The sequence below is a fragment of the Neolamprologus multifasciatus genome, chromosome 23, assembly GCF_963576455.1.
Source record: "Neolamprologus multifasciatus chromosome 23, fNeoMul1.2, whole genome shotgun sequence".
In the NCBI taxonomy this organism is placed as follows: domain Eukaryota; kingdom Metazoa; phylum Chordata; class Actinopteri; order Cichliformes; family Cichlidae; genus Neolamprologus; species Neolamprologus multifasciatus.
In genome coordinates this window covers 26,637,849-26,663,753 of record NC_140460.1, presented here as the reverse complement: position 1 = coordinate 26,663,753, position 25,905 = coordinate 26,637,849, and the positions used below count along the sequence as shown (strand labels likewise).

General features: G+C 40.2%; 1 protein-coding gene across 5 annotated transcripts in view; it reads left to right on the top strand.

The window, feature by feature from the left end:
• The window catches only part of LOC146491699 (uncharacterized), a 55,878-nt gene extending 30,603 nt beyond the window's left edge, over window positions 1–25,275 (top strand). For 2 of the 5 annotated variants that reach the window (XM_085151540.1, XM_085151536.1), the window contains exons 2-43: window positions 4,681–5,222; window positions 6,790–6,870; window positions 6,950–7,009; window positions 8,497–8,572; window positions 8,945–9,016; window positions 10,667–10,809; window positions 10,892–10,909; window positions 11,551–11,757; window positions 11,834–11,860; window positions 11,983–12,045; window positions 12,126–12,209; window positions 12,288–12,338; window positions 12,422–12,562; window positions 12,698–12,751; window positions 13,075–13,119; window positions 13,260–13,322; window positions 14,087–14,218; window positions 14,429–14,494; window positions 14,590–14,616; window positions 16,435–16,533; window positions 16,653–16,688; window positions 17,179–17,265; window positions 17,460–17,492; window positions 17,601–17,636; window positions 17,734–17,793; window positions 18,103–18,180; window positions 18,382–18,417; window positions 18,518–18,571; window positions 18,801–18,872; window positions 18,976–19,041; window positions 19,130–19,157; window positions 19,606–19,638; window positions 19,722–19,756; window positions 19,876–19,992; window positions 20,077–20,224; window positions 20,807–20,871; window positions 21,103–21,231; window positions 21,329–21,361; window positions 21,446–21,808; window positions 21,895–22,092; window positions 23,698–23,807; window positions 23,899–25,275. In XM_085151540.1, coding sequence (XP_085007666.1) covers window positions 4,681–5,222; window positions 6,790–6,870; window positions 6,950–7,009; window positions 8,497–8,572; window positions 8,945–9,016; window positions 10,667–10,809; window positions 10,892–10,909; window positions 11,551–11,757; window positions 11,834–11,860; window positions 11,983–12,045; window positions 12,126–12,209; window positions 12,288–12,338; window positions 12,422–12,562; window positions 12,698–12,751; window positions 13,075–13,119; window positions 13,260–13,322; window positions 14,087–14,218; window positions 14,429–14,494; window positions 14,590–14,616; window positions 16,435–16,533; window positions 16,653–16,688; window positions 17,179–17,265; window positions 17,460–17,492; window positions 17,601–17,636; window positions 17,734–17,793; window positions 18,103–18,180; window positions 18,382–18,417; window positions 18,518–18,571; window positions 18,801–18,872; window positions 18,976–19,041; window positions 19,130–19,157; window positions 19,606–19,638; window positions 19,722–19,756; window positions 19,876–19,992; window positions 20,077–20,224; window positions 20,807–20,871; window positions 21,103–21,231; window positions 21,329–21,361; window positions 21,446–21,808; window positions 21,895–22,092; window positions 23,698–23,807; window positions 23,899–24,109 — 4,079 coding nt within the window. In that variant the 3' untranslated portion in view covers window positions 24,110–25,275. The remainder of the gene's footprint in view (window positions 1–4,680; window positions 5,223–6,789; window positions 6,871–6,949; window positions 7,010–8,496; window positions 8,573–8,944; window positions 9,017–10,666; window positions 10,810–10,891; window positions 10,910–11,550; window positions 11,758–11,833; window positions 11,861–11,982; window positions 12,046–12,125; window positions 12,210–12,287; window positions 12,339–12,421; window positions 12,563–12,697; window positions 12,752–13,074; window positions 13,120–13,259; window positions 13,323–14,086; window positions 14,219–14,428; window positions 14,495–14,589; window positions 14,617–16,434; window positions 16,534–16,652; window positions 16,689–17,178; window positions 17,266–17,459; window positions 17,493–17,600; window positions 17,637–17,733; window positions 17,794–18,102; window positions 18,181–18,381; window positions 18,418–18,517; window positions 18,572–18,800; window positions 18,873–18,975; window positions 19,042–19,129; window positions 19,158–19,605; window positions 19,639–19,721; window positions 19,757–19,875; window positions 19,993–20,076; window positions 20,225–20,806; window positions 20,872–21,102; window positions 21,232–21,328; window positions 21,362–21,445; window positions 21,809–21,894; window positions 22,093–23,697; window positions 23,808–23,898) is intronic. The other 3 variants (XM_085151537.1, XM_085151539.1, XM_085151538.1) reach the window with 3 other exon arrangements.
• The last annotated feature ends 630 nt before the right edge of the window (window positions 25,276–25,905 follow it).

The window sequence follows — 25,905 nt, the reverse complement described above, 5'->3', positions numbered from 1 at the left end:
GACTGCAGTAACACTGAGGCTTAGGCGCAGATTTTACAGGATAGTATAAACTCTTCTTATGCTCCCCCTCCAGAATGAGGGAAGGTCTCTGCACTGCTAACCCTCTGGAGGAGTTCATTAGTTACACTGTGACATTTCTGCATGTTTTAACTGGCGCGTTGAGTCAGTTCGGGCTGCTGGCCCGTCCACTTTGTCCCATTAACAGTCCCTCATGGTCCACTTTCCCATGGACAGTTGCCGTGCATTTCCTCCCTCCCGCCCTCTGTCTGTCCATCTGTCAGTCCGTGCCTCTTCTCATTGCCTGTGTCTTTTTCTTCACACGCTAAAACAGGCAGGCGTCGGATTTCTCTGGAGTTACATGTTGGAAAATACAGACATGGCACCCCAGTAATCCCCTGTAACCGAGAACATGAGGTCATTAAGGCCGCGAAACACTAATGTGGGCTGTTCTTTCATACAATGGGGACTGTTAGCGTGGAGAAAGGAAGTCAGAAATGAGCTTTCTATGATTGGTTTCAACAAAAAAATCAGTATTTCATTATTCGACGGTGTCCCATGCAGAGATCTGAGCTGATGAGCATAAAAAAACAATTTGAACAGCTTAACGTGAGGAGTTCCGTCATGAACATAATTTACTGTCCAATTTGCAACAGTTCTGCTCATTGCACACGCCAAATTTCTGTGGTTTTAGCTTTGTTTGTTTGTCATTATGACTTATATAAAATAGGCGGGGCTTCACTTCCTTAAATGCACAAATCAAAGTGTAGCAACATTTGAATCAAACTTTGTTTTTTTCTTTGCCAATCCAATGAAACTGCATTTTTTTCATGTTTTTGATAAACTCAAAGTTACGTTTTATATATATTATGACAAACACCATCCACTTAGCACACCTTAAACACACTAAGGTGTGCTAAGTGGCATAGATTCAAGAAGGTTCTGGAAACATTCCTCACAGATTTTGGTCCATATGGACATGTGATGCATGTCAAAGTGCCACGGACACAAGATCACATCCACAATGAAAATCTTCTGTTCCACCACATCCCAAAAGTTGCTCTATTGGACTGAAATCTGGTGACTGTGGAGGCCGTTTGAGTACAGTGAACTTATTGCCATGTTCAAGAAACAGTTTGAGATGATCTGAGCTTTGTGACATGGCGTGCTATCCTCAGAAGATGGTACACTGTGGTCATAAAGTGATGGACGTGGTCAGTAACAACACTCCGGTAGGCTGTGGTGTTTAAACAATGCTCAGCTGGTACTAAGGAGCCCACAGTGTGCCAAGACAATATCCCTCATATTATCACACCAGCAGCAGCCTGAACTGTTGATATAAGGCAGTATGGATCCATGCTTTCATATCGTTTGAGCCAACTTCTCACCCTCCTATTAGAACGTTGCTGCAAAACTCAGACCAGGCTACGACTTTCCAATCTTCTGTTGTCTGGTTTTGGTGAGCCAGTGTGAATTGTAGCCTGAGTTTCCTGCTCTTAGTGGTCAAGAGTGGTCTTCTGCTGCTGTAGTCCATCTGCTTCAAGGCTGGACATGTTGTGCATTCAGAGATGCTCTTCTGCATTGCTTGGTTGTAACGGTTAATGTTGCCTTCACATTTTTTACCCTGGATCAGCGGTTTCTGAAATAGTCTCAAATGAATAACTGTGCCACATACAGAGTCACTTAAAATCACCTTGCATCATCATTCTGATGCTCAGTTTCAACTTCAGCAGGTAGTCTTGACCATGTCTACATGCCTAAATGCATCGAGATGTTGTCGTGTGAGCAGTTGATCAGGTGTACCTAATAAAGTGTATAATAAAGATAATTCTGGGCATATATGATAACTATTCCGTTATTAAATGGAAAAACAAATACTAAAGTTGGGGAAGATAGACACTGGAGATAAATTATGAATTAAATACTCCATAAATACAGCAAAGATCGAGTGGTGCTTTGATTCTAAAAGAAAGGAGGAACATTTTCATTATTTTTCCTCTTCCTGCTTCATTTGACACAATGCTGTGCAGGTTATTTTATCCTCTTGATGCTATGACATACAAAACAAAGTTTAACATTCATTCAGTGCAAATTTATTCCTGTAGAATTTAATGAACATATCTTACACATGGAGACTCCTTTCCCCTTAGCTCAGCTCATTGTATTGAAACTATGTCAAACTGCACTGTCCCTTTTTAATAAGTAATTAAATATATGTATTGCTTTATACATAATATTTTGTGCTTTATGAAATCAAAACATATTTAAAAGTTTTTTACAATGTCTGAAGAAGTAAAATGATATAAAATCCTGCCAGGAAAAACTCTAAAAATAAGCATGTTTCTTATTCCCTGTTGCTTCCTCTGCATTCTCACAGGGAAGAAACAGAAAGAAATTAAGAGCCTGAGACTAGATTGCAGCCCAGATAAAGAAATTTGAAAACTTTGCGTAATTGTTATGTAATGGTCTTGTAACCACAGTGCTAATGGCTTGCTGGCAGACATTGCTGTTACTGGGCTGTAGAGTTGGGTTAGTGGGAGAGCTGTGGTAAAACCAGACAGCTTCCAGATGTGAACATGTATGGAATTAGAGTAGGGGCCTCCCTTGAGAAATTCATTTTCAGTTTACCATTTTTGATTAACTGTAAGTTCACATTTATGCTGTCATTTGTCATTTTCTGAAACTGCATAAATATATACCACTATATGGTTTAGCTCACACAACAGCTGCAGCAGCTGTGCTGCCTTGAGAAGAACCAATAGCAGGTGCCTCCACTGAGAAGCCCTCCACCCTGCCGATCTCAAGCTCCAGTTGGATCAAATCCTATAATCCCAGAGGAGCCAGGCTTCTTGTAGCTGCTGCGCAGGTCGAGAGACTTTACAGGCTGACAGCAGTTAGTTATGATCTGATTGTCCTGTTACTATCTATGACGGCAGCATAAGCAGGTGGAAGGCAAACTAACCCCACAAAGGGAAAAATAAGGTGGCTTAAATGGCATCAAATATTAACCACACGTGAACATATAAAATTCACATCACTAAGAAATGTGGGAAACCCCCACTACTGATGACCTCTGTACGCCTTTAATGCACAGATTGCACTTGTGCAATGGCAGGCCTCAAACCCTATCCTGGTCAAAAAAAAATGCTGCTTCTCCCCTGTGAGGCTGATTTATGAGAATGTAAATCTGCTGCTTCTCATTTCCCTTTTGGGCTATTTTAGTCTGTGGGAATTGAAACTCAAGCAGTTTTTCCACTAATGTGCCCCACTCTCGAAGTCTCAGAGTATGTCCTATAAATGCCGTGTAGCCATGTTTTTTTTGGGAAAGTTTTGTTCTTAAATCACCCTCATTGCTGAATTTGGGATCTGTGGTTTTAGCATGTGACCTGCAGTGTCAGTGCACTTTTTGGTTTGTTGTTCCAGACATGGGATCTTCAAGGGTCACTTCAGTTAGCAGCTACTTTTGCAGCAGACTCCTAACTCTATGAATCTTACAGTGAAAAGCACTTGTGAAATGTATGCCTCCTCACCCAGTAAAATCCAGTGTTAGAAAACATTCAAACACCTTTAATGTGCCAGAAGTATTTGAATTTGCCCACTTTTAGCATTTAAAAATGGGCAACTGTGTAAAAAATGACTAGAATAACTTTACAATAACTTTTTTTAAGTCCTTGAATTTAATCTGAATCACATCTTGATCATTTGATTTACTGTGGTGGTGTACAGAAGCAAAATTGCAAAACAAGTTGCCATTGTCCAAAAACTTGATCGTATACATTGGTTTAAGACCAGAAAGCTGACACACTCAGGAAATAACCAACAAGAACTAGTGAAAAACGGTGTCAAGTAAGTGTAAGGAAAAGCTTTCATTTTGAAAGTAAAGGGTTTCCTTTTCTGTCTTCACAGTTTAACTACTGCTTAGTGAGTAGTAGCTGAGTGTTTGCAAACAAGCTGGTCTTATCTATGCAAGCTAGCAAACTGTGGCTGTTTGCTAGCAACCAAAGCAATCGCAAAGAGTTTTTCAGTCCAGCCCCATGTACCTCTGTGCAACCAATTTCACCTAGCACCTGCTATCAGCCTGTCAGCAAATACACATTTTCTCTAGTTCCATCAGATTCAGCAGATATTTACATGTTTATGTGATAGCCTTTTATAATGGACACAGTAAACATGCTATGCTAGTGGCAGCTTTGAGGAGCACAGCTCGTTGGGTTGAGGTTTTTTTGCCCTCGCCATCTTGCTGTCTTGAAACACGACGCTGCTTGGGATGACTATAGGTCATTTTGTTGGCCTTTACAAAAGATGCAGGTTAAAATGATTTTCCAGTGGCTTCACTTTGTAGACCAAGAGGCTACATCTATCTGTGACATGCAGTATACTCACAACATCCCAACAAAAAGACCAGAGTCTTATAAAGCCTTCAACGTTTAATTCTACTGCACAAAGATAATACTGCATCAGTACTATAGGTTCAGTCCCACATATGAGAGTGTAATACTAATTACACTGCCTGGTTTGTGAGATTTTATGTACATTTTTCTTCTTATGAAGAATTTTTACTTGATACTCAACATGAATGTCACCCAACTGATATAAACCATTGAAAGCATTTTTTTTCAATGGTTGGCAACTGAAAGTCAATTTTTAGTCAAGTTTTAACTTCCTGTCTCCTCCCTCTCACAGAAGTGAGCGGCATCTCTTTACTCCAGCTGATTGGAGAACCTCCACTACAAGAGTTCACCACCACCTATGGGCCAAATGGGGAGCCTGCCTATCGGTTCACTCCTTCAGTGGTCCCGGGCCAGCGAGCTCTGGTCCATGTCCCCAGCCCTTTCTACCGCCACTTCTCCCTCCTCTTCCATGTCAAGCCCTCCACTCCTGCCGCCTCCATCCTTTTCTCCATCACAGATGCCACCCAGAAGCTCATGTATGTCGCCGTCAAGCTCAGCGCGGTGAAGGCTGGCCGTCAGAAGATTCAGTTTTTCTACACCGAGCCCGACTCTGAGGCTTCGTACGAGGCTGCCAGCTTTGAGGTGCCGAGCATGGTGGACACCTGGAGTCGCTTCTCGCTGTCAGTCATGGAGGAGCAGGTGGCCTTCTACCATGGCTGCGACTCTGAGCCACAGGTGGTGAAGTTTGAGCGCTCGCCGGATCCCATGGATCTCGACCCTGCATCAGTACTCTTTGTGGGTCACGCGGGAAGGGCTGACAATGGCAAGTTCCTGGTAAGTGGATCCACAGATTTGATGTTCCTTGGTGATAACCAACCTGTAGGCCTTTGTGACTGGGACTTCAGCAATCATTTACTTTGGGACTGCCAGCAACCAGTCCAGAAATATTCATCTTTCCGTCTTGGCTTTTGGTTGTTAGATGGTCACTGACCGGTCCCTGGGCCTGTGTGACTGGGCCTTATTCCCCCGTCACCATGATTCTGTCATGTCAAAAATGGCAGCCAAGTTAACATCACATGGTTAATGGTCACATGTCTCAAAAATCTTAGTAGGTTGAGTAGTAAAATACATCAAAAAACATCATATTTATTGAAGGCTACATGAAGTCCAAAAATGCATGAAGAAGATTTCAAGTATTAGAAAGTTTTAACTGATGCTGCTCTTACTCAGGTCTGCTTTGAAACACAGCTGATAGATTCTTAACATGGTTTTTATTGAATGCTGCTTAGTGATTAAAAGAAATAAGTAATAACAATAAAACAGTCTCTGTATGTGTTAATTTGTAGCTCATGCAGTTTTGCCATGATTATTAATTTTGTTCGTTGGGTATAAATGACTAGAGGGTGACTCATCCAAGCCGTGGCTTAGCCTGCCTACAGCGGCTCATCTTGTTTGTAGATTGGACTGGATCACTCTACCTGATCCTGTGAGTGGAAGTCTTGACCTACAGTCATCCATTTACCCTGCAAAATCCACTCCTGGAAAATGACTTTTGCAGTTCCTCAAAGCGTTTGAGAAGAGTAAGTTGTAAATTAAAAAGTGAGCCAGGTCAAAGGTCACCAGTGACCATTATTCTTTTGGAAGGATCCTTTCAGCAGAACTTGGTTGACAAAAATCGCATTTTTAAGATTTCTTGAGTATCAAAATAATTCATATACAGTTACACGTACATTTACATATATGCTGCAGACAGGAAATGCTCATGGCTAATTCAGCATACTTTCAGTTGCTCCAACACACAAATAAATGTGCTAAAATAAAGATGCCAGAAAAGATTCCTTCTTTATGTGTTGAGGATTTGATCACTATCAATATTTAGGAAATATGAAAGTTTAACGCATTAAGAATAGGACAAGACAACATGATGGCACTCATCTCAGAAATAAGCATAAAGCTACAGCAATGCTATAAAACAGGAAAGACAAATTATCACTTTTAAACACTATAGTTTTTGTTTTATACAACAGTGTGGTGCAAAAGAATGAGACGCCTGTTTTGTACGCATAATCTCCAGGGTACCAGCAGAGGAAATGCTAAAGAGATGTTTCACAGTTCTGACAGGAAAAAATGAAAAACAGCAACGAATCCTCCTCCAGAGGTATCTGGGAGTCTGTTCTTTCTTGTCTGTGACGTCTTCCTGCAGCACTCCGTCCAGGGTTTGTGTCATTAACAGGAGGAGGTAGTGCCACCTTTAACCTCTGAGACAGGGACTCTGGTGATCATATGACTCTCTTTGAAGTGGAGAACTGTGGAAGAAATTAAGATGGCTGCAGTTAAAGCTCATAAAATCTGCATGCTTCTGATAATACCTATGGTGGGATTCACTGTCTGTGTGTTTTAGGGTGACATGGCAGACCTGAGACTGGTGGGAAACCCTCGGTCAGCTGAGCGTTTATGCGACTATGAGGACGACTCTGACACTGTGAGTTCTTGTGTTTCCAATATTCCAGTCAAACCACCAGAAGGCTTTTGTGAAACACAGTTTTGTCTCTGTATCGCAGGGCTCTGGTGACTATGGCAGTGGCGACGGCGAGAGGAGGCAGATGGGAGGCAGTGTGAAGGTCTGTATGAGCTTTGTGGATGTCTTATATGAACATACAAGAGTAATTTACAGTCTCTGAAATCATCTCAGCTCGAGATGTATTTCAAGAGCAACAGCAGGGCCTAATTGCATTATGGGAATTGAGGCATTGAATTGCTTATTAAGGGCTTTCTGGAGGTCTCTCAAAGTTTTCTTTAGACATTAGCTACTTTTTAACAGACCATTATCAGAGGAAACCTTTTTGTTTGCTAAGCCATGTAACACTGACCTATGAATCATTCAAGATTATAAAAAGGCACCTAACTGAAGGGATGAACCAGTGTTTTGTCTATACATAACAGACAATTTGTATCTTTAGTCGTTGCTACCAGCCTGTCGCAAAAACATATCATTTGTTCCCATTTCTTTAGTTGAATCTATAAAAAACTCCAAAGATAACAGTTTCACAGACATAAACTAGTATTTATTTTTTTTGTAACGACTAAATGATTCCCAAAGAGCTATTAGCTCAACGCATCCTTAAAAAATCTGAGGAAAATGGACAATTGGAGGACAAAAAGAGAAATGGCAGCCCCAAAAAGATACCTGCAGCAGATGAACAGTATCTGAAAGTCAAGTCCTTAAGAAACTGTTCACTGAAGCATCATCAGAGATGGTCTCAGTGAAAAGGTGGCTGTCAAGACGCTTTTCTCGATAAGGAGAAAAGGCTGAGGTATGAAAATTACACTGGACTGGACTGAAAATCAGTGGAGACAGGTTTGATGGAGTGATTAACCCAAATTTCAGTTTTTGATTTTGATTTGTCAGTATGTACGGGGCAGGTTGGAGGGAGGTGCAACACTGAGTGTCTACAGCCATTGTCAGTGTTTGAGCTGCATCTCAGCCAGAGTTGGAGATCTTTGTCAGAACTGATGAATTACAAACACAGAAAAGTGCCATCACAGTTTGAGCCACCATGCAATACCATCTAGAAAGAGTCTGATTGACAAAAGCTTCATTTTTCAGCATGGCAGTGATCCCAAACACACTGCCAATGCAGTAAAAGCACACTCACTGCGCCCAAGAGTTTCCAAATGTGGAGCGATCATTTGGCTTAACATTATTTAGTAGTAGTTTTTGTTTTTAATTTATGGATCTCTTTCAGTTAAATCTCTTTTGCAGTGAAATATTTTTACACTAGGATCCTTTATATATATGGGAGACCATAGAGAATATGAAAAACAGTTGGGTGAACTTAAAAAACACACATATCCCAAAACATCATTAACACATCAGCTGGTAACACACTGCTCCCTAGTGGGGAACATTTCATTTAAACTTTCAATTTCAACTGAATGCAAATTATCTGCTTTCCACCACCTGGTGGAAGTATTTGTCTGCTCTTGTGCACAAATATTGTCTGAAAATTACATATAAATGTAGATGTACATGTGATGAGGCTGCATTGCATTATGTGAATTTCCAGATGTTTAGAACTGTTGTATTTGTGTCCCGTTCCCCCCACAGACCACCCCTCCACCTTTCCGTCCACTGGCTGAACCTCCGCTGATTTCCTCACACATGAACACACTCGCACAAACAGGTAAAGAGAAAGTGTGTTAATTTATAACTACAGAGCTTAAGCGTGCTCTTCCAGGACTCAGCATGTCACTGCGCTGTATAAATGTGTAATGGAAGTTTTTAATCATGCAGCAGGCGCTGGCAAAGAAACATCATGTAGACATTTTTAAGCCAGAAAAGTTTACGTCAGGTTGCCTGTCTGGACCCGTGTGAGGAGATTGCTGCAAGGAGTGTGTATGACTAGAAGTTCTTTAGCTCCCTCTAGTGGATGATACAAGAAGTAATTTCTCTTTGAGTGAGTTGCTCGTGAAATAGGAACGTTTCTTTCTCCGTCACGCCACAAACATCTTTCATGAGTTCTCCGAGCAGCAGGTAAAGGTATGTTTGTGTTCAGATGTCTGGTATCAGCCCTCCGTGGAGTACAGCAGGCAGGACTTCAGCAAGCCTGGATTATTAGGCTCAAGAGGTGGGTTGCAGGGGGCAAAAGGGTCCTGATAATGGCTGGCAGCACATCAGATTAGGATCATGTCCTAATCAATCTGTGGCCTTCCTATCACAGTAAAGAAGGAGTGCTCTGGCTGTTGCTGCTTTCTCATTCTGCTCAGTGTATGGGTGGAGGTTGATTGATCGTCAGCATCCGCTCAGCAGGCTTCAATGCGATGGTGTCTTAGTTTTGTCCCCAAGAGAGCAAATCTGGATTACTACTGAAGTACTTGAAGTTTGTAGCACAACATCCAACATTATTTCTACTCTGAATAGTCCTCAGGAACTCTGTTTAATCAGATTGGCTTAAATTAAAATCACAGGATGGTAGAAATGACATTTTAAGAGTATAATCTTTATTAAAATCTCTGTTCCAGTCAACTTTGGTGCTAAACATAATATAATAACTTATGTTTAATGCTCTATCGGACATTTCTTGAGTAAAACGTTCTGTTGTATAAGTGACGATGGGCAACGCTCATGGAAGTCCAACACTGACAAAATAATGATTGAATGAATAAATGTCTCAAAAAAGTACCATATACATTAAATATAAAAATACATAAAATAAGACGAAAATTGGTGTTTCAGATTTTATGTTTTTCATTAATTGTGTTATTTCCTCCTTTTTTTTTGCTCAGTTTTTATTTATTTATTTATTTTTATTTATTCATTCCATTCTCCTATTTGAACTTTTTTTAACTTTCTACTTCCTGTTTTTTCTTCTTATTTATTCTTGTGTGTTTTTTATTTGACTGTTGACTTATTTATTTATGTTCCTGTTTTTACTTTATTTTCACTCATTTTATTTAATTTACATGGGTTTTAATTTTCTATTTGTCTTTTTGTTTGTTCATTCTTATTCAGTTTATTTACTTTCATCTTTCTACTATCTCATTGTCTTATTTGTTTACTTAGTTATTTTCTTGTGACTTTGGCAGTTTTGTTAGTCCACAAACAAAACTACTGTAACTTTTTATTGTGAAGCAGGAGAAACTAAACCTACTAGTTTAAATATAAAAAACAGTAAAACATGCATGTTCTGCTTCTCGTGACCTCTTTGGGCCCATAAAGACATTTTGACTCCAACCGTCACCAACAATAGAAAACCAGCGTTTATTGTAAGCAGCGCTAATGTGTCTGCTTTAATATTTGTCTCTTTTGTTTCTTTACCAAAAGCAAACTTACAGATCAACATGGTTTTATTTTATTTTATTTTTTTATATTTATTTATGGTGGACCTGTTAAGTTAAATATAAAACCCTGAGGAAACGATAAAGCTAACCTTGAAATGAGAAGCAAGAATTCTTGCTTCCCTCTATAGAACTGATTTCTAAAATAAAATTGGCCTTTTTTGCAGAGAAAAATAAATAGAAGGCATTTTCATTAAAGACTTTTTTTGGCTTTTGCTTTGGCATCTTCTGTGCTTTCATTTTGTGATTATTGCAGTTCCAATTTCACATTTTGCTTCGGGTGATGGTGAAGGACTGTTTGCTTGACATCCATGTGCTATATAAGAGCAGATGATGCAGTGATAGTTGCTGGTCTTACATTTACACATATCACATGTGTATTTAAGCATTCTTGTCCTGCGGCACAGTCTAGATATTCCTAACTTGCTAAATTGCTTCAGGTACAATCGGTACTAAAGGTGAAAAAGGAGACAGAGGAGAGAAAGGCTCAAAGGGGGACCAGGGCCCTGTAGGAGCGAAGGGAGATTCAGGTGTCAGCTCTGGCTCTGGTTTCTCTGTACAGGGTGGAGTCCAAGGACAGAAGGTAAGACGCCACTTTGTGTCTGTGAGTGTGTTTTTAGTGACCGTATGGCTGATGCACTCAACTGTTTCTTCCTGCTTTTCAGGGTGAAAAAGGTGAAAAGGTATGTAAAATGTCTGTCCATTTACTCATACACATGCAGTTTGGCTTTTATACATAATGAGCTAAACAAAAATAAGGAGGTCAGCATGTGTACAAATAATCCCTGCAATGCAGAAGCTCAGGATTCAGAAAACTCTAAAATCTCAGTCTCAGAGCCAAGAGTTTTGTTTTTCGCACTCGGCTCTGTCCAGTGTCACATATAGTTGAAAAGATGGCCTTATAGGGGGAGGAGCTAAAACTATTTTGAGTTCTGAATCACTGAAAGCTACTCTGGTCAAATCGAGGAATAAAAACATGTTGGAGATGAGCAGAAAGGCTCATGTCAGAATGAATGAATTGAAGCACAAGAGCAGAAATGTGTAAATGCCGATCAGCCAGGAGCAAAACTTGTGATACAGATTGAATTTGAAATTTTATTCTTGCCATTAGAAATGATAGAAATTATTTCAGGTTCATCCATAACAACATGTTTAGTTTCTGCTGTGAACAAATCTATTGTGTCTCTGCTAGAGAAACTATTCTGATGCCTTTATTATACACATAAAGCTTAAAACTATAATTCACATTTAAATTATGTAAACTTGTAACTTAAGTATTAACTAAGTATTACATTCCTTCCAAATCCAACATTCTCACTCACAGGGTGATCTTGGCAAAGGCTACACTGGTAAAAAAGGAGATCGCGGGGCTCAGGGGCCTCCCGGACCGCCTGGTCCTACAGGACCTGCAGCTGAGGTGGTCCGACTTGGGGATGGCTCTATTGTGCAGCAGCTGGCCGGACCCCCTGGACCACCAGGACCGCCAGGGTTGGATGGGCCTGCAGGACCTCCAGGAGCTGATGGGGAGCCGGTGAGTGCAACGACGTTTAGAGCTGTTCAGTGTTTGGAGGTTCATGTTGCTCAGAGGTTGTTCATTAATCTTTCAGGGTGATCCAGGAGAGGATGGAAGAGCTGTGAGTTTCTCTGTTTTCACATTGAAATATTGCTACAAAAGAAGAATTATTTATTGGCTTTTCCAGATAAATCGATTGAAATATTATCAGTGTAATTTGGGTTTTTTTGCTTCTTTTTCCAGGGTCCTCCTGGGCTGCAGGGTGTTCCAGGAATTCCAGGAGTTCCTGGTGCCAAAGGCGAAAAGGTGCCCTATTTAAGTCATCTGTTTAAAGAAGACACATGGCATTATGTAACGTGATAATCCGTGGTCTTAAAATCCTCCAGGGTGAACGTGGCGAGGGTCAGCCTGGACCCAGAGGCCCCCCAGGTCCACCTGGACCTCCTGGACCTGGTACTGGTGATCGTCCAGTAAGTCCAGGCTTCACACACTCTTTTCATTCATTTCATAACTTCCAAAACTTTTCACTAAATTTATGCTTCTTACAGACATATGTTGACATGGAGGGCTCGGGATTCCCAGACTTGGATAAAATCCGGGTATGTTTTTTTTTTTTTTTAACATAAGTAAGTAAGTAGTCACTTGAGGTGGTAATATGATTGTTTTGGGATTTGTTATCTAGGGTCCACATGGTCCACCGGGTCTCCCAGGTCCTCCTGGCCCTCCTGGGATCCCTGGTACTTCAGTGGCAGTGGGCCTTGATGGTCCAATAGCTGTTGGACCTCCTGGACCACCTGGGCAAGATGGTGCTCCGGGATTGCCAGTGAGTATTTTACTTTGATTACTTACCATTTTACTTCCTTACCACCCAATGCCTTCATTGTTCTCCTTTTAAATGTTGTTGATGTTTATTTGAGGTGTAGTAAATACTGACTCTGTTTTGTGTTTGGTGCTGTAGGGACCCCCTGGTCCTCCTGGTCTACCCGGTCCACCTGGACCTGCAGGAGGAAAGGTAAAAATAGACTCAGTCTAAAGTTTTAGACTGTTATAAACCTGTGGGGCTGTACTATGGTACATGCTAACAAGAGACAATGTACTCACTAAAAGACTTAATCGTTTATTAATAAAATCTGAATGAGAAATTCATTAGTTTTATTTAGTGATTAACCAAAATATTTTAATTTTTTTTATTTTGACCACAAAACGGTTAAAAAAATTCAAGAAGGATTTAAAAGAATACAGCCTACAAACCTGGACTAAATTTAACGATTCAATAGACATTTCTTTTAAATGTATTGACTAACATATATTTTGTTTTAAATCTTTTTTCCCCAGGGTGACAGTGGTGACCTCGGTCTTCCAGGAGCAGCTGGAGAAAAGGTGAGCTTCATTTTTTAATTTCAGCCCTTAAAACTCTCATCATTGACAGCAGAAAGATGTTCCCCACTGAACTGATATGAAAATGTTGTACTTGGTGGCCCATCCATGTACTCTTCACATTCTTTGTTGCTTTCCTTTAGCAAGACGCACAAGGCTCCAGCTTTTTCACTGGCTTGTTCTCTTACTTTACTCCATCCTCTACGGTGTGTAATGGGTTGGTGGTCCTGGGACATGTCTCTGCTGTGATGATTTATTTTATTTTCTTGAGTTTTCTGCATTATTTACTCTTTATTATTATTATTATTATTATTATTATTATTATTATTATTATTATTATTATTATTATTATTATATTACTATTATTTTCTGTTTTCACAGAATCTTTCGAGACATTGTAGCTGTGAAAGATTCTGTTTCCATAAAAGACCTTTCTTCACTCATTTAAGGACCTACTCTGCGTTTCCTTAGTTTCTGTCATGCATATACAAAGCAAGGTGTTCATATTAAAAATGACCAAAGTTTTAATAAATCAGGCTTCACACTGTTCAGAATTTTAGATACTTTCACCAAAAATGGTTTCTTTAAATAGTTACAGGCCGTACAGCTCACAAGCACTGGGCCCTGCCCCTCAGCAAGCTTCCAGAAGCTGGCTAATCATATGACAGTGTCCTGTTAGAAAGAGACATGCACTAACACGACTTGCTTCAGACATACATTAGGGCGATGATAAAGAGGCATGTTTGTCCATTGTTGAATTATACAATCACCAAAAATAAATACAGGCACATTAATGAGCATAGTAGGTCCCCAAACCTTAACTGTAACCTTCATCCGCATCTCCACTTAACCTCCAGCTCTGCACGTGCCTGTGTCATGCCACCGTTTGCTCTTTCTGTCCTACTTTTCTTCTCCTCTTTATACAGTGTTGAACACAATCTGACATTACAACTAACCTCTGCCACCTAAGGGCTCTCAGGGTGAACCAGGACAGGTGGGGACATCAGGACAGACTGGCCTGGCAGGGCTTCCAGGTCCAATGGGACCAGTGGGACCACCAGGGCCCCCCGGACCACCTGGGCCACCATATCGCATTGGCTATGTGAGTAGATTTCTTTCCTCATTTTTTTTGTTTTCTTTTGTTTTTTGTGGACAGATGAGAGCAAGTACCAAGCTAAAAAAAGTTGTTAGTTTGAGGATGCCGGTAGCAACCATTGATATCTACTCTGAAATGTCAACCAGTCCAAACAGTCTGAGTGGATGAGAAGCTAGCAGTGATCAGTTGTTTTGACTTCAAATTCTCTCCATACAGGGTGATCAAGATGGATATGAGGTACTCAGTGGTTTGCCTGGACTCAGAGGCGAACCTGGACCCCAGGTAACGAGTTACAAATATGGGAGATTGTTGTTCCTTTGCTCACAGTGCTGTAAATATTTGTATATCTCATACTGTCCTGTGTCATATTTTTCCAGGGCCCACCTGGTATTGCAGGTCATCCTGTAAGTATGCCAGAGAAACTGTATGGCTTGAATAAGTTATCTCTTTATGTCCATGATACCGTAAATTAAAACGTAGTACATACAGTGGCTTGCAAAAGTATTCAGCCCCTTGAACTTTCCCTCATTTTGTCACATTACAGCCACAAACATGAATCAATTTTATTGGAATTCTACGTGAAAGACCAAGTGGTGAACACGTGAGAAGTGGAATGAAAATCATACATGATTCCAAACATTTTTTACAAATAAATAACTGCAAAGTGGGGTGTGTGTAATTATTCAGCCCCTGAGTCAATACTTTGTAGAACCACCTTTTGCTGCAATTACAGCTGCCAGTCTTTTAGGGAACGTCTCTACCAGCTTTGCACATCTAGAGACTGAAATCTTTGCCCATTCTTCTTTGCAAAACAGCTCCAGCTCAGTCAGATTAGATGGACAGCGTTTGTGAACAGCAGTTTTCAGATCTTGCCACAGATTCTCGATTGGATTTAGATACCAGACAAGTCAGGGATAAAGTTATTGAGAAATTTATAGCAGGCTTTCCCACAGATTTCCCAAGCCTTGAACATCCCACGGAGCACTGTTCAACAGCAGTGCAAGCCACTGTAGTATATTTTTTCTTCTTAAACTTTATTGATCCCCATGGGGAAAATTCGTCTTTGCATTTAACCCATTCACCCAGTGAGGCAGTGGGCAGCCATTGGGCGCCTGGGGAACAGTTTGTAGGAACGGTATCATGCTCAGGGGTACCTCAGGGTAGCCCTTCAGTGGATTCAAACTCCTGACCTGGAGCCATCCCTGCCCCTATTAACATCAATTCGAATCAGGATTAAATCCAACTTTCTCCACAGTAATTTTGCTTTTGTTTAGCATCCGAGCTATCCTCTTTTTTTGGCATGAGTGTGGCTACTTAAGTCACATAAAGTATAAATCTCACATCAAAGTATAAGGGTGTGAATCAAATATAAAAAGGTGTGCCTCAAGGTTTGACTTTAGGGCCACTTTGGTTTTCTGTTTATTACTGATATCAGTTATTTGTGTGTTTTCAAATGATTTGTTCAATTATTTGCTCTGTTGTGTATCTGTTAATCACATATTCAGTTGGCTTTTCAGTCTAATAAGCTCTGGGTTAGTTAAAAAAAATCTAAGAGTTGTCTTATTAGACCTGACAACAAAGATTACATTAGTATTTAGCCAAGTTTTAATATCAATAAATTACACATAGAAAAATAAAGATCTAAAAAAATGCTTACAATATTTTTTATAGACTCTTACTATAGAGTAGCATAAATGTCTGTATTTGTCTGTATATGCAGTATTTCCTCCTTAATGTGTGGATCAGTCTCAGTGCAACATCGTCACACACAAAGTGATTATTAAAATGTGTATGTTTTAAAAATATTTATTATAATCCTTTATATCCTTTTTTTTTTTAAATTTTCATATTTGTAAACCATCATTCACGCACTTTCATCGAAGCACTTTTTTTAGCCCACATTCACACTCTGATGAACACATCACAGAACAACTTAGGGTTCAGTATCTTGCCCAAGGATACTTAGTCATTACATCTACATGAGTCCCATATTGTTTCACAATTCATAAGCACAGTTTTTTTAACCCCCCAAAATCCTGGATATTAAGTGAGAAGCCATACCTATGTTTTATATGTACATTAACATAAATGAAAAAAGTCTTCCAAAGTTTGTCTTATTAACAATATTAGTAGCAGCATTCCATTTTAATTCAGCGAATTTATGTCATACTTTTATGAATTCACCACTCCTGTAAAGAATATGTTTTAATGTTTTTTTTTAGGGAAATCCAGGTTTACCAGGAACACTTGGTAGCAAAGGAGCAGAAGGACCACGAGGACCTCCTGGGATCCCTGGCCTGGATGGTTCAACTGGAGAAAAAGTATGGCTAACATTAGTGTTACTGTACACTTAAAGTATTATATATTATATAATATCATACCATATCATATATTATATTATGATATGGTCTTCTAATACAGTATTCTGATTATTTTTTAGGGTCCAAAGGGAGACAGCGGCGAGAAAGGAGAGAGGGTGAGTTGAATGCAGAGTTAAAGTTGTTGTTAGGAAGCTCTTTTCATATCAGCTTCATCAGCATATGCAGCTCCCAAATAACCTTTAGAACAGAAGCAACACGTGCAAGATCGCAAGTCAGTCAGAAAGTTGTGCCTCAAAGTTCTGTTAGGGCCTACCTATGTTTTCATTAGTTTTATTGAATTCATGCAAACTTTCCTATTGTGGAGTTTAGTTATATGCCGATGACAGCAATTATAGTTACCAACAAAACTTTGTCTGAAGGTTTCTACATTAGGTCCTTTTATTTCTGTATGTCTCAATATTATGATCGCTGACCATCGGAGTTATATGCAGATGATGCCTTTATTCAGTACCAGTCAAAGGTTTCATATGCATGTTCAATATTCAATAATGCAATATTCAATCAGACAGGGACTCGATTAAACTACGCTCTGAACATATTACATACTCACCCATTTCTGCCTGATAATGCACCAATTTGTAACAGGGTTTGCCAGGAAGAGATGGTGGACCACCTGGACCTCCAGGCCCTCCTGGACCTCCAGGACAGCTCACCTACCAGCCAGGAGGAGATGTGAGTCTTCATTCAACTTGTAAATGTACAGAGGTTGAATGATTCTGGATTAATATGTGAAATAACACTAACCCACACAGCACAGCCTGTCTAAATCGATTTTTCTCCTGATGTTACTCATCTTCACTAATAGCCACAGCATGCTTGTTTGCTCATTCACATTCATACTAACTGACCTAACTTTGTCTTGCTAGTATAACGACCTTTATTGGAACGAAGCAGGGCAGGTAGGTGGATGCGCCCCTCAGTCCCCTAACAATCTTATCAAAAGCGTCGCCACAAAACATAAAGTTGAGAGAATATTTTTGCATTTTCAAACTGCGTTTCTTTTTCAGGTTGGACCAGGTATTCCAGGCAGGGCAGGATTCCCAGTACGTATCACCATGATCATCAAACATTTGAGCCTGTAGGAATCCAACTGATTCAAAATAATGCAAATAAGTGATTATATTGTGTGTATTGATTTAGGGCCCAATGGGACCAAAAGGGGAAAAAGGGAACCCAGGGCCACCAGGATATGCACCTAAGGTAGGTGCATATCTTTGTTTGTTCATTTCACATTTTAAGACATTATATGTATATTCATTATATTTTGTGCAACATTGTTTTTTTAATTTAATACATTTTCATATTAACATGATTTAACATGATTTTTATTTACATTCCTCTCAGTGTGTGTCACATTTTTTACTTTCCAAATTATTTAACGCAATTTGTGTTAAAGTAACAGGAAACGAATGGAGTTCAATATTTTAATATCAGCAATATTTTTTAAAAGCCTTGTGACTTAAATACTGTTTCCAGTAGTATTTTTGTAAGTTCTTGCTTTTTGTTCAGGGAGAAAAAGGAGAGCCTGGTGTCATCACGGGGCCTGATGGGAGACCTCTATTCCTGGGAGGTTTGACTGGACAGCCGGTAAAATCAAGTTAAAAAAAATCTGTCATTATGGACTTTGATGATAGAAACAAAGTATTTATCCAGCTGCCTTAGTGTCGATCCGATACCGATATCAGTGTTGGCATGGATAGTTCTAGTTCAGGTGATCATTCCTAATATGTTCAAATCAAAATATCACTGTGTGTGATTTTTACAGTGTGCTTGTGTCTTAATTTGCAGGGTGAGAGAGGAAGTCCTGGCCCAATGGGATTTCCAGTATGTTGTCTAAATTTTAAAAGCTCACAACTTTAGACTTGTTTAACAAGTTAGCAAAATCAGATTAGTATAACGAGCTTCAATGTACATTTTTCTCCAGGGTCCACAAGGTCCTCAAGGCCAAAAGGGGGAGATTGGTTTTCCTGGCCGATCGGTAAGTTTGGCATCTTTACAAAGATTTCATGATAAGCCTTCACTCCTTCAATCAGTTGATTCTTCATATTAGATTTATGTGACAGCAACTGTGAAAAGAGAGTCCAATCTTAGGGAGCTTTGATTTGCAGGGTTGAGAGGGAAGACATTATTAATAATTAATTATTTTTTTAGAAGTTCATTATGTCAGAATGTAACTGTGACATTCTGCATCCTTTGTCTTGTTTTAGGGTCGACCAGGACTAAACGGTGCCAAAGGAGAGAAGGGAGATGCGGGCAGTGGATCTGGATATGGATACCCTGTGAGTGCTGAAGATTTGACTTTGCCTTTTTATCAGATCCTGATTTCAATCCATTTGTCATCTTTTACAGAAACAGTAATCAATATTATTTTTTGTGTCTCAGGGACCACCAGGCCCACCAGGGCCCCCTGGGCTTCCCGGACCTCCTGTTCCTATTGACAGACTCGGAGTGAGTCCAGACATGATATTTTCCTGTTGTGGTGCATATATCGGTCAAAATGAGTTAAAGTTCCCTAATTCTTTCCTTTTAATTTCAGGGATATGATTACTCCAGGTATTACGCTGGTGAGTTCACTTCAAATTCAATGTTAGATGCCAACGTTATGAGAAACATTTTAAAGGAGTAGTGCAACATTTTAAGAAATACAATATAATACCTTAATATCTGTATGGTGAATGTGAAGCGTCATGGTTAGCTTGGCTTAACAGAAAGGCTGGAAGATATACAACAGCTGTCTGATCTCGGTCCAGCGGTTAAAAAACCTCCAGAAATCTCAAAAGGATTTCTCCCCACAGTGATTTTAGACTTAAAAAGGGTTTAGGTGGAGAGCTGTGTGAATTACACCGTCCCACTGGTGGAGTTTAGCAGTAACTAAAAGGTTCAGAAGCAGCAGTTGTTTGGCCTCTGTTTGGCCTGACTCTAATAACGGGTCATTGCAGTTACAGTAAATAAAGTCAGGATTTGAGGAAATGCTATGTTCTTGCGGTTGTTTAACTTGTTGTTTTTTTACAGTTAAAGGAGAGAAAGGAGATCAGGGACCACCAGGTAACGTCCCTGACAGATGTGTAAATGTTTAAAGTTTTCAGTGTGTGGACAAATTTAAGGCAAGACATTTTTGTTTGTTCCAGGTTTTGGATCAAACATTGACATTTACAGTTTAAAGGTAATCCTTTGCACACTTTAGATTTTATGTCTTCATATTTTAAGATTAAGTTGTTCAAATCGGTTTGAGTTTTGATTGTACTGCTGGCTTTCTCTCTGATTTTTAATGTGTCTACCCAGAATGAGCTGAAAGGTGAAAGTGGCGTGAAAGGAGAGAAAGGAGAGCCAGGCGGAGGATATTATGACCCCCGGTATGGAGGAAGCGGAGTCGGAGCCCCGGGAGTGCCTGGACCTCCAGTACGATCACACTCTGGAAAACATACTGCCACTTCATGTTTTTATAGATGCTGTAAATCAGACTGTGTCCTCCTGTCTTATTAGGGCCCTAAAGGAGACTCCATTATTGGCCCACAAGGCCCCCAGGGGCCATCTGGACCACCTGGAAGAGGGTATGATGGACCACCTGGACCACCAGGGCCACCTGGACCTCCAGGAGCATCACTGGATGGATCTTACAGAGGCACACAGAGTGAGTTAAACTGGAAAACATCCCTTAAATATGAAAGACTTCTTAAAAGAAGGTGATTTATATATTAAAATTTGAATGACTTGCTGCTCCTTTAATTTAAACCACACCTGGATTAACAGTCTTGCATTTTAAAGTGTTCTCTGAGTTTTTGTGCATGAAGAGCTGCTTATCATTTCTAAAAATTTCCCCACATATACAAGAAAACTTTATGTGATAGATGGAATTCTGGCAGGTTTGTCATCAACAAAAGCCTCTGATACTAAAGTGCCTGTAAAAGCTAAACCTCCTGCTTATATACACTTTTAAACTAGTTTTTTGGTTTTTGGTTTTAAGAATTTGGGCAATGATGTAGCATTTAAAGTGTGCTGAATTATCTGTTCATTGTCTACCCATAGATAACTATCATTTGATTACTTTATACTGAAGAAAACTTCACTGCATCATTGCGTTTCATCTCTGTGTGCTCAGATTCATGTCTTTTGAGAAGGCGTTCTCTTTTCCATGTCTGGCGCCTGCAACGATAACAATAATGCTTATCCAAGCATTTAGCCTATGTTTAACAAATCTGTGCTTGAACCACAGCTATCAGTATTCCTGGACCACCAGGACCTCCTGGACCTCCTGGAGTGCCTGGTGTCACCTCTGGTGTGAGTAAAACTTTTAGTCAGTTGTTTATTTTCTGGTTGTCTGTCATGAACTTGAAAAAAATGTTGGGTGTTCAAATTAAAGAGCTGGAAATTATCGTTAAATACCTCGATGGATTAGCATAAAACTTGGAAGTCCATCCATTTTTTTTTCTTTTGAATAATTTTCTAAAACCACAACAAAAACACACGTGTCGGCTGCACAGTAATCCACATTGTGGTCTGTGTTTGCAGGTGACAGTGTTGAGGTCTTATGAAACGATGACAGCTACAGCTAGAAGACAACCTGAGGGCTCTCTGGTGTACATACTAGACCAAACAGATCTCTACCTACGAGTCCGAGATGGAGTTCGTCAAGTCCAGGTGAAACATTCATCTTTATAAATCAGCTGGAAGATGCAAAAATACTTTAAATGTGGAGTTTTTATCTATATTCATTCTGTTTTTTCTTATTTTTCAGCTTGGGGAGTACATCGCTTTCCCCAGGGAGGATGTGAGCATAATTTTATTTATCTTTTATCTGGTAATTCAGGTATATAACATGCCCAGTTTTAACAAGCACATGCTGCATATTTAGGGTAATGAGGTTGCTGCTGTGGAGCCTCCGCCAGTTGTCCCTTACTTCCAAGACCACCACTCCCACGCGGGCACCTCCACCAACCACTTCAACCAGCCGCATGAGAGTCCGGCCCAACCACATGCTGAGCCTGACTATAAACCTACTTACGTCGATCCCAGATACCAGCCTGATTCGCGGTATCAGTCAGAACCACAGTATCCGGAACTAACAGATCCCAGGTTTCCAAGTTATACAGACCGGTTAAACTCACCTGATAACAGATATTATGTTGTGGACTCTCGTTACCCGATCACCACTCCACGAAGACCACCCCCACGCCAACCCCAGAGTCCAGTCCACCATCACACTTCTGGGCCAGTGGTAAGACAAACCACTTGGTACATCTCAAAGTCTAGCTACTCACATTATAAGAATACATTTTTACTTCTTGGCATGTTTCCCCACAGCTCCACCTGATTGCTCTGAACAGCCCTCAGACCGGCTCCATGCGGGGCATCCGCGGTGCAGACTTCCTGTGCTTCACCCAGGCTCAGGCCATCGGGATGAAGGGAACTTTCCGGGCCTTCCTGTCCTCCAGACTCCAGGATCTCCACAGCATCGTCCGCAAAACTGACAGACAGAATTTATCCGTAGTCAACTTGAAGGTAGTTAAACAGTGTTTTCACCCAACCTGACATGACCAGTGTCTCGTGCAAGTTTATGCATTGCTCTCACAGACTGTATAAAATAGATGGACATAATCTCAGTGACATCACCAGTTCTCTTCCTGCTGTGACTTTATCCCTACAGTTGTAGCCATGTTGGCCTTTAGAGCCATGAGGGACTATATTTAAATGGAAGGGTACAGATTAGTGCTAAATAATAGACGAATAAAATATAGAAATTCATTCAGTAAAACTGGAGCACAAGAAGCCAAGATATTCGTCGATTAAAAATGCTCTAGAAGACACCACTGACTCAGGAGCAAGCTAGCAACTACAGCTGCCCATCAGTCAGTCAAAGATACCGCTATGCTAACTTTCAGATCAAAACTCGCTTCAGCTGTAATCACTCTGTTAGGCTATGATTATAAGAGGGCAAAATTGAGGCAAAAAGCTGCAGTTCCTCTAATGGCCACTTGAGACTGGTCCCAGAAGTGAGTCAGTCGCCCTAAAGTTCCACGTTTAAAAGGACAAAAACCTACAGCAGAAGTAATCATATTTACAGCCCAGTATAAACACATAAAGTTTATGAATCACTCATTTGACCCTTCATATCAACTGTACAGCGGGCTAATTATTTGCATTACTGTGCTGTTTGGATTTTGTAAAGACTTAAATTGAGGGAGGGCGTGTCTGTTTTTAAAATGTGTGCCATCACAGGACACTCTAATTTGTAAAGCATTCTTCAGAAATAGTTATCCCCGATATCTTTTTATAACCATTTGTCAGTCTAGTCTTTGTACCTGAACATTTTTAAAGGAATATAATCCACTTAACACTGACCTGCACATCATTCAGTGATAAAAGAGGTAGCTAACACAAGGAATGAGTTATACATTGTATTGTTAGACACTTTGTTACTAGCAGCCTGTCACAAACCACATCATTTGTTCCCATTTCTTTGGTTGAATCAATGAAAAATGCCAAAGATAACACAGTTTGACAGACATAAAATATTATTTTTGCGACAAGGTGATTTCCAAAGAGCTATTAGCTGAAAACCTGGCATATTTTAGGATATTGTGTACTGTGTCCTTAAAACAACTGAGAATGAATCAAGGGAAACAGACAGAAAAGGCTGAGGTATGAATATCAAACAAAAACTGGTCTCAGCAGGTGCCAGTTTAGCTAAGTTGGATGAGCAGGCGACCATATGCCACATGAGTAAGAGTGGCCGGCCTGGGTTCAAGTCCAACCTGCAGCCCTTTGCCCCATGTCTCTCTTTACCTTCGCTTTCCTGTTAGTCTTCACTGAGTCTGTCTAATAAAGCCAGAAAAAGTCCAAAAACAATATGCTGAAAGAAAAAGAAAAATTGAGTCAATGGCAAAGGTTCTGATGGAGTGATGAATGCAAATCCTTGGTTCAGCTTGTCGGTGCACACAGAGATGTGTGGCACGATGACTATTTCCATCCTTTTCATACAGTCTGTGGAACTGAGTCTCTATTAAAGCCAGCCTCAAATACTCGCTTAAATGTTGACTCATTTTAAAGCTTTGACATTCCCAACAAAGTGTAATTTGACTCATTCATGTGCCTCGCGTTCACCAGGACGAGGTTCTGTTTGACAGCTGGGACGACATCTTCAGCGGCGGCAGAATGAAGGAAAACGTGTCAATCTACTCGTTTGATGGCAAGGACGTTCTTCACGACAACACATGGTGAGGCTCAAATCAGCATGAATCGTAACATTACATTAACATTACGTCTTTAAGGCTTGCTACGGAATGACGCTTTTCTGTTTCTTCACAGGCCAGAGAAGATGGTCTGGCACGGGTCGACTAGCAGAGGCGAGCGGCACGTCGACAGCTTCTGCGAGACGTGGCGCGTGGGCGAACAGGTGCTGACCGGCATGGCGTCGCCGCTGCAGAGTGGCAGTTTGCTGCAGCAGAGCTCCAGCAGCTGCTCCAGCTCCAACGTCGTGCTGTGCATCGAGAACAGCGCCGGCCACTCCAGGAGATAGACACGGACACAGTTTTTGTCCACACACAAACACGCACACACTATGATGTGCCTTTGTAAATATGAATTTTCTAAAGAATAATTAGTTTATGTATGTTAACTCCTACTCTATGGTGCTACACAGGATTACCCACGCAAGTTAAGCTCAGGTGACCTACTGTAACTGTCTCTGGCAGCCATGTTGGTGCAGCTTCTCTGTCATTTCTTTTGCTGTTTGAAAGTTGCCAGCTAGCAGTATCTCTAATAATCATAATCACCGCTAGCTTAAGGTTGTGCACCACAGAAGAAGTAGACTGATAAATATATCAGTGATAAGTGAAACAGAAGAATCAGTTTATAGAAAGAATTCTGCTCTGTGACTAAAGTCCATATCTGGTCTTATTCTGAAAGGACAGGCTGCTGTTAAACTGTCATTTTTCAATTTCTGTGACCCCTTTGGCAACATTCAACACCCTGCAGCAGAGAACACATCGTGACTAGTGTGATTAGATTTATCTCAGAGAGGTTATACTGTACCATGAGAAACTATGTCTGAACCACTGCAATGTTTGTGTTTGTGTCTCTGGGCTGAGAAAAACTGTTAAAATGGTTTAAATAAGGTTTTCCGTGCCTTTAACTACACAGCTAGTTTTTATATAGAGTGAAAATGGATATCAGACAAACAAATTATGATAATGTAATGTTCAGTGTCCAAGAGCAAAGTAAACATTGATTATTTTGTATGTGAAATGTGTGTTTTAAGCTTCTTTACACTGATTTTATCTGTAACCCACAGTAATGACTTTTACTTTGCTTCAAGGGAAGATATTTTCAAATTGTATTTTTAGCCATAACAGAGGGATATTTATTTTTTTTCTAAACTATGCTTTGCCTATAATTTGCAATGTGAGTCCAGTACATGCGCAAAGTAAGAATGAGTTTGTTTGCAGTCACAGGAAGCAAACAAATCACATACATCATGCCGAGGATTCAGCCATAAATCTGTCATGTCGTGTCTTTTTGCTGGCTTTTTGCCCACTGCCACTCTAGTGGAGAGGATTCATCCTCTTCGTGTGCTAACAGCTGTAACCAATGCAGTGAAATGTGCATTAACTGTTGTGCCTTCTGTCATGTGACCAACACGCTGAAATGCTTTGTTTCTCTTAATAAATTTGTGTGGAAAAAAGTGCAAGTTTAATCATAAGTCATGGATCTCATCATCTGCTGGTTTACCAGCGGCCTTTAAGAAGTTTGTACATGTGCTGATTACTTCTGAGACCTAATGGGACAAAACATTAATCACACTTTGTTTACAAACACTCTGTATACACTTCATTTCTCATTTAACTGTAGCCTTAAAAACTATATTTGTATTAATGATAAAGTAGTATTATGCTTATTTCCAACTCCATGAGTCAAAATTACCCTTGTTTATCTTATACAGGGGATTGATGGGTGTTTGCTGAAATTGGCGATGATACTGAATTGTTATAATTAATGTTGGTCCAGATTCAATATTGCAAGTGACTAATCACATTGTTATGATGTAATAGTTTTGTGATGTGGAAAAAAAATGCTGATGTCCACTCAGGAAAAATCCAAAAGAGGGTCAGGATTAGAGTTGGGAGGTGATCGTGTTTAGGGTTAGGGTTACAAGACTGTGGTTAGGGTTTGGCGTGATGGTGTTTTAACATCACATCGCAAAACTGTGACATCACAGCAATGTGACTGGTTACCTGCAATGTTGAACCTGGACCAACATTAGTGCTGATGAACCAGAACAACATAAAGATGATGACATCAGATCATGTATCTTTG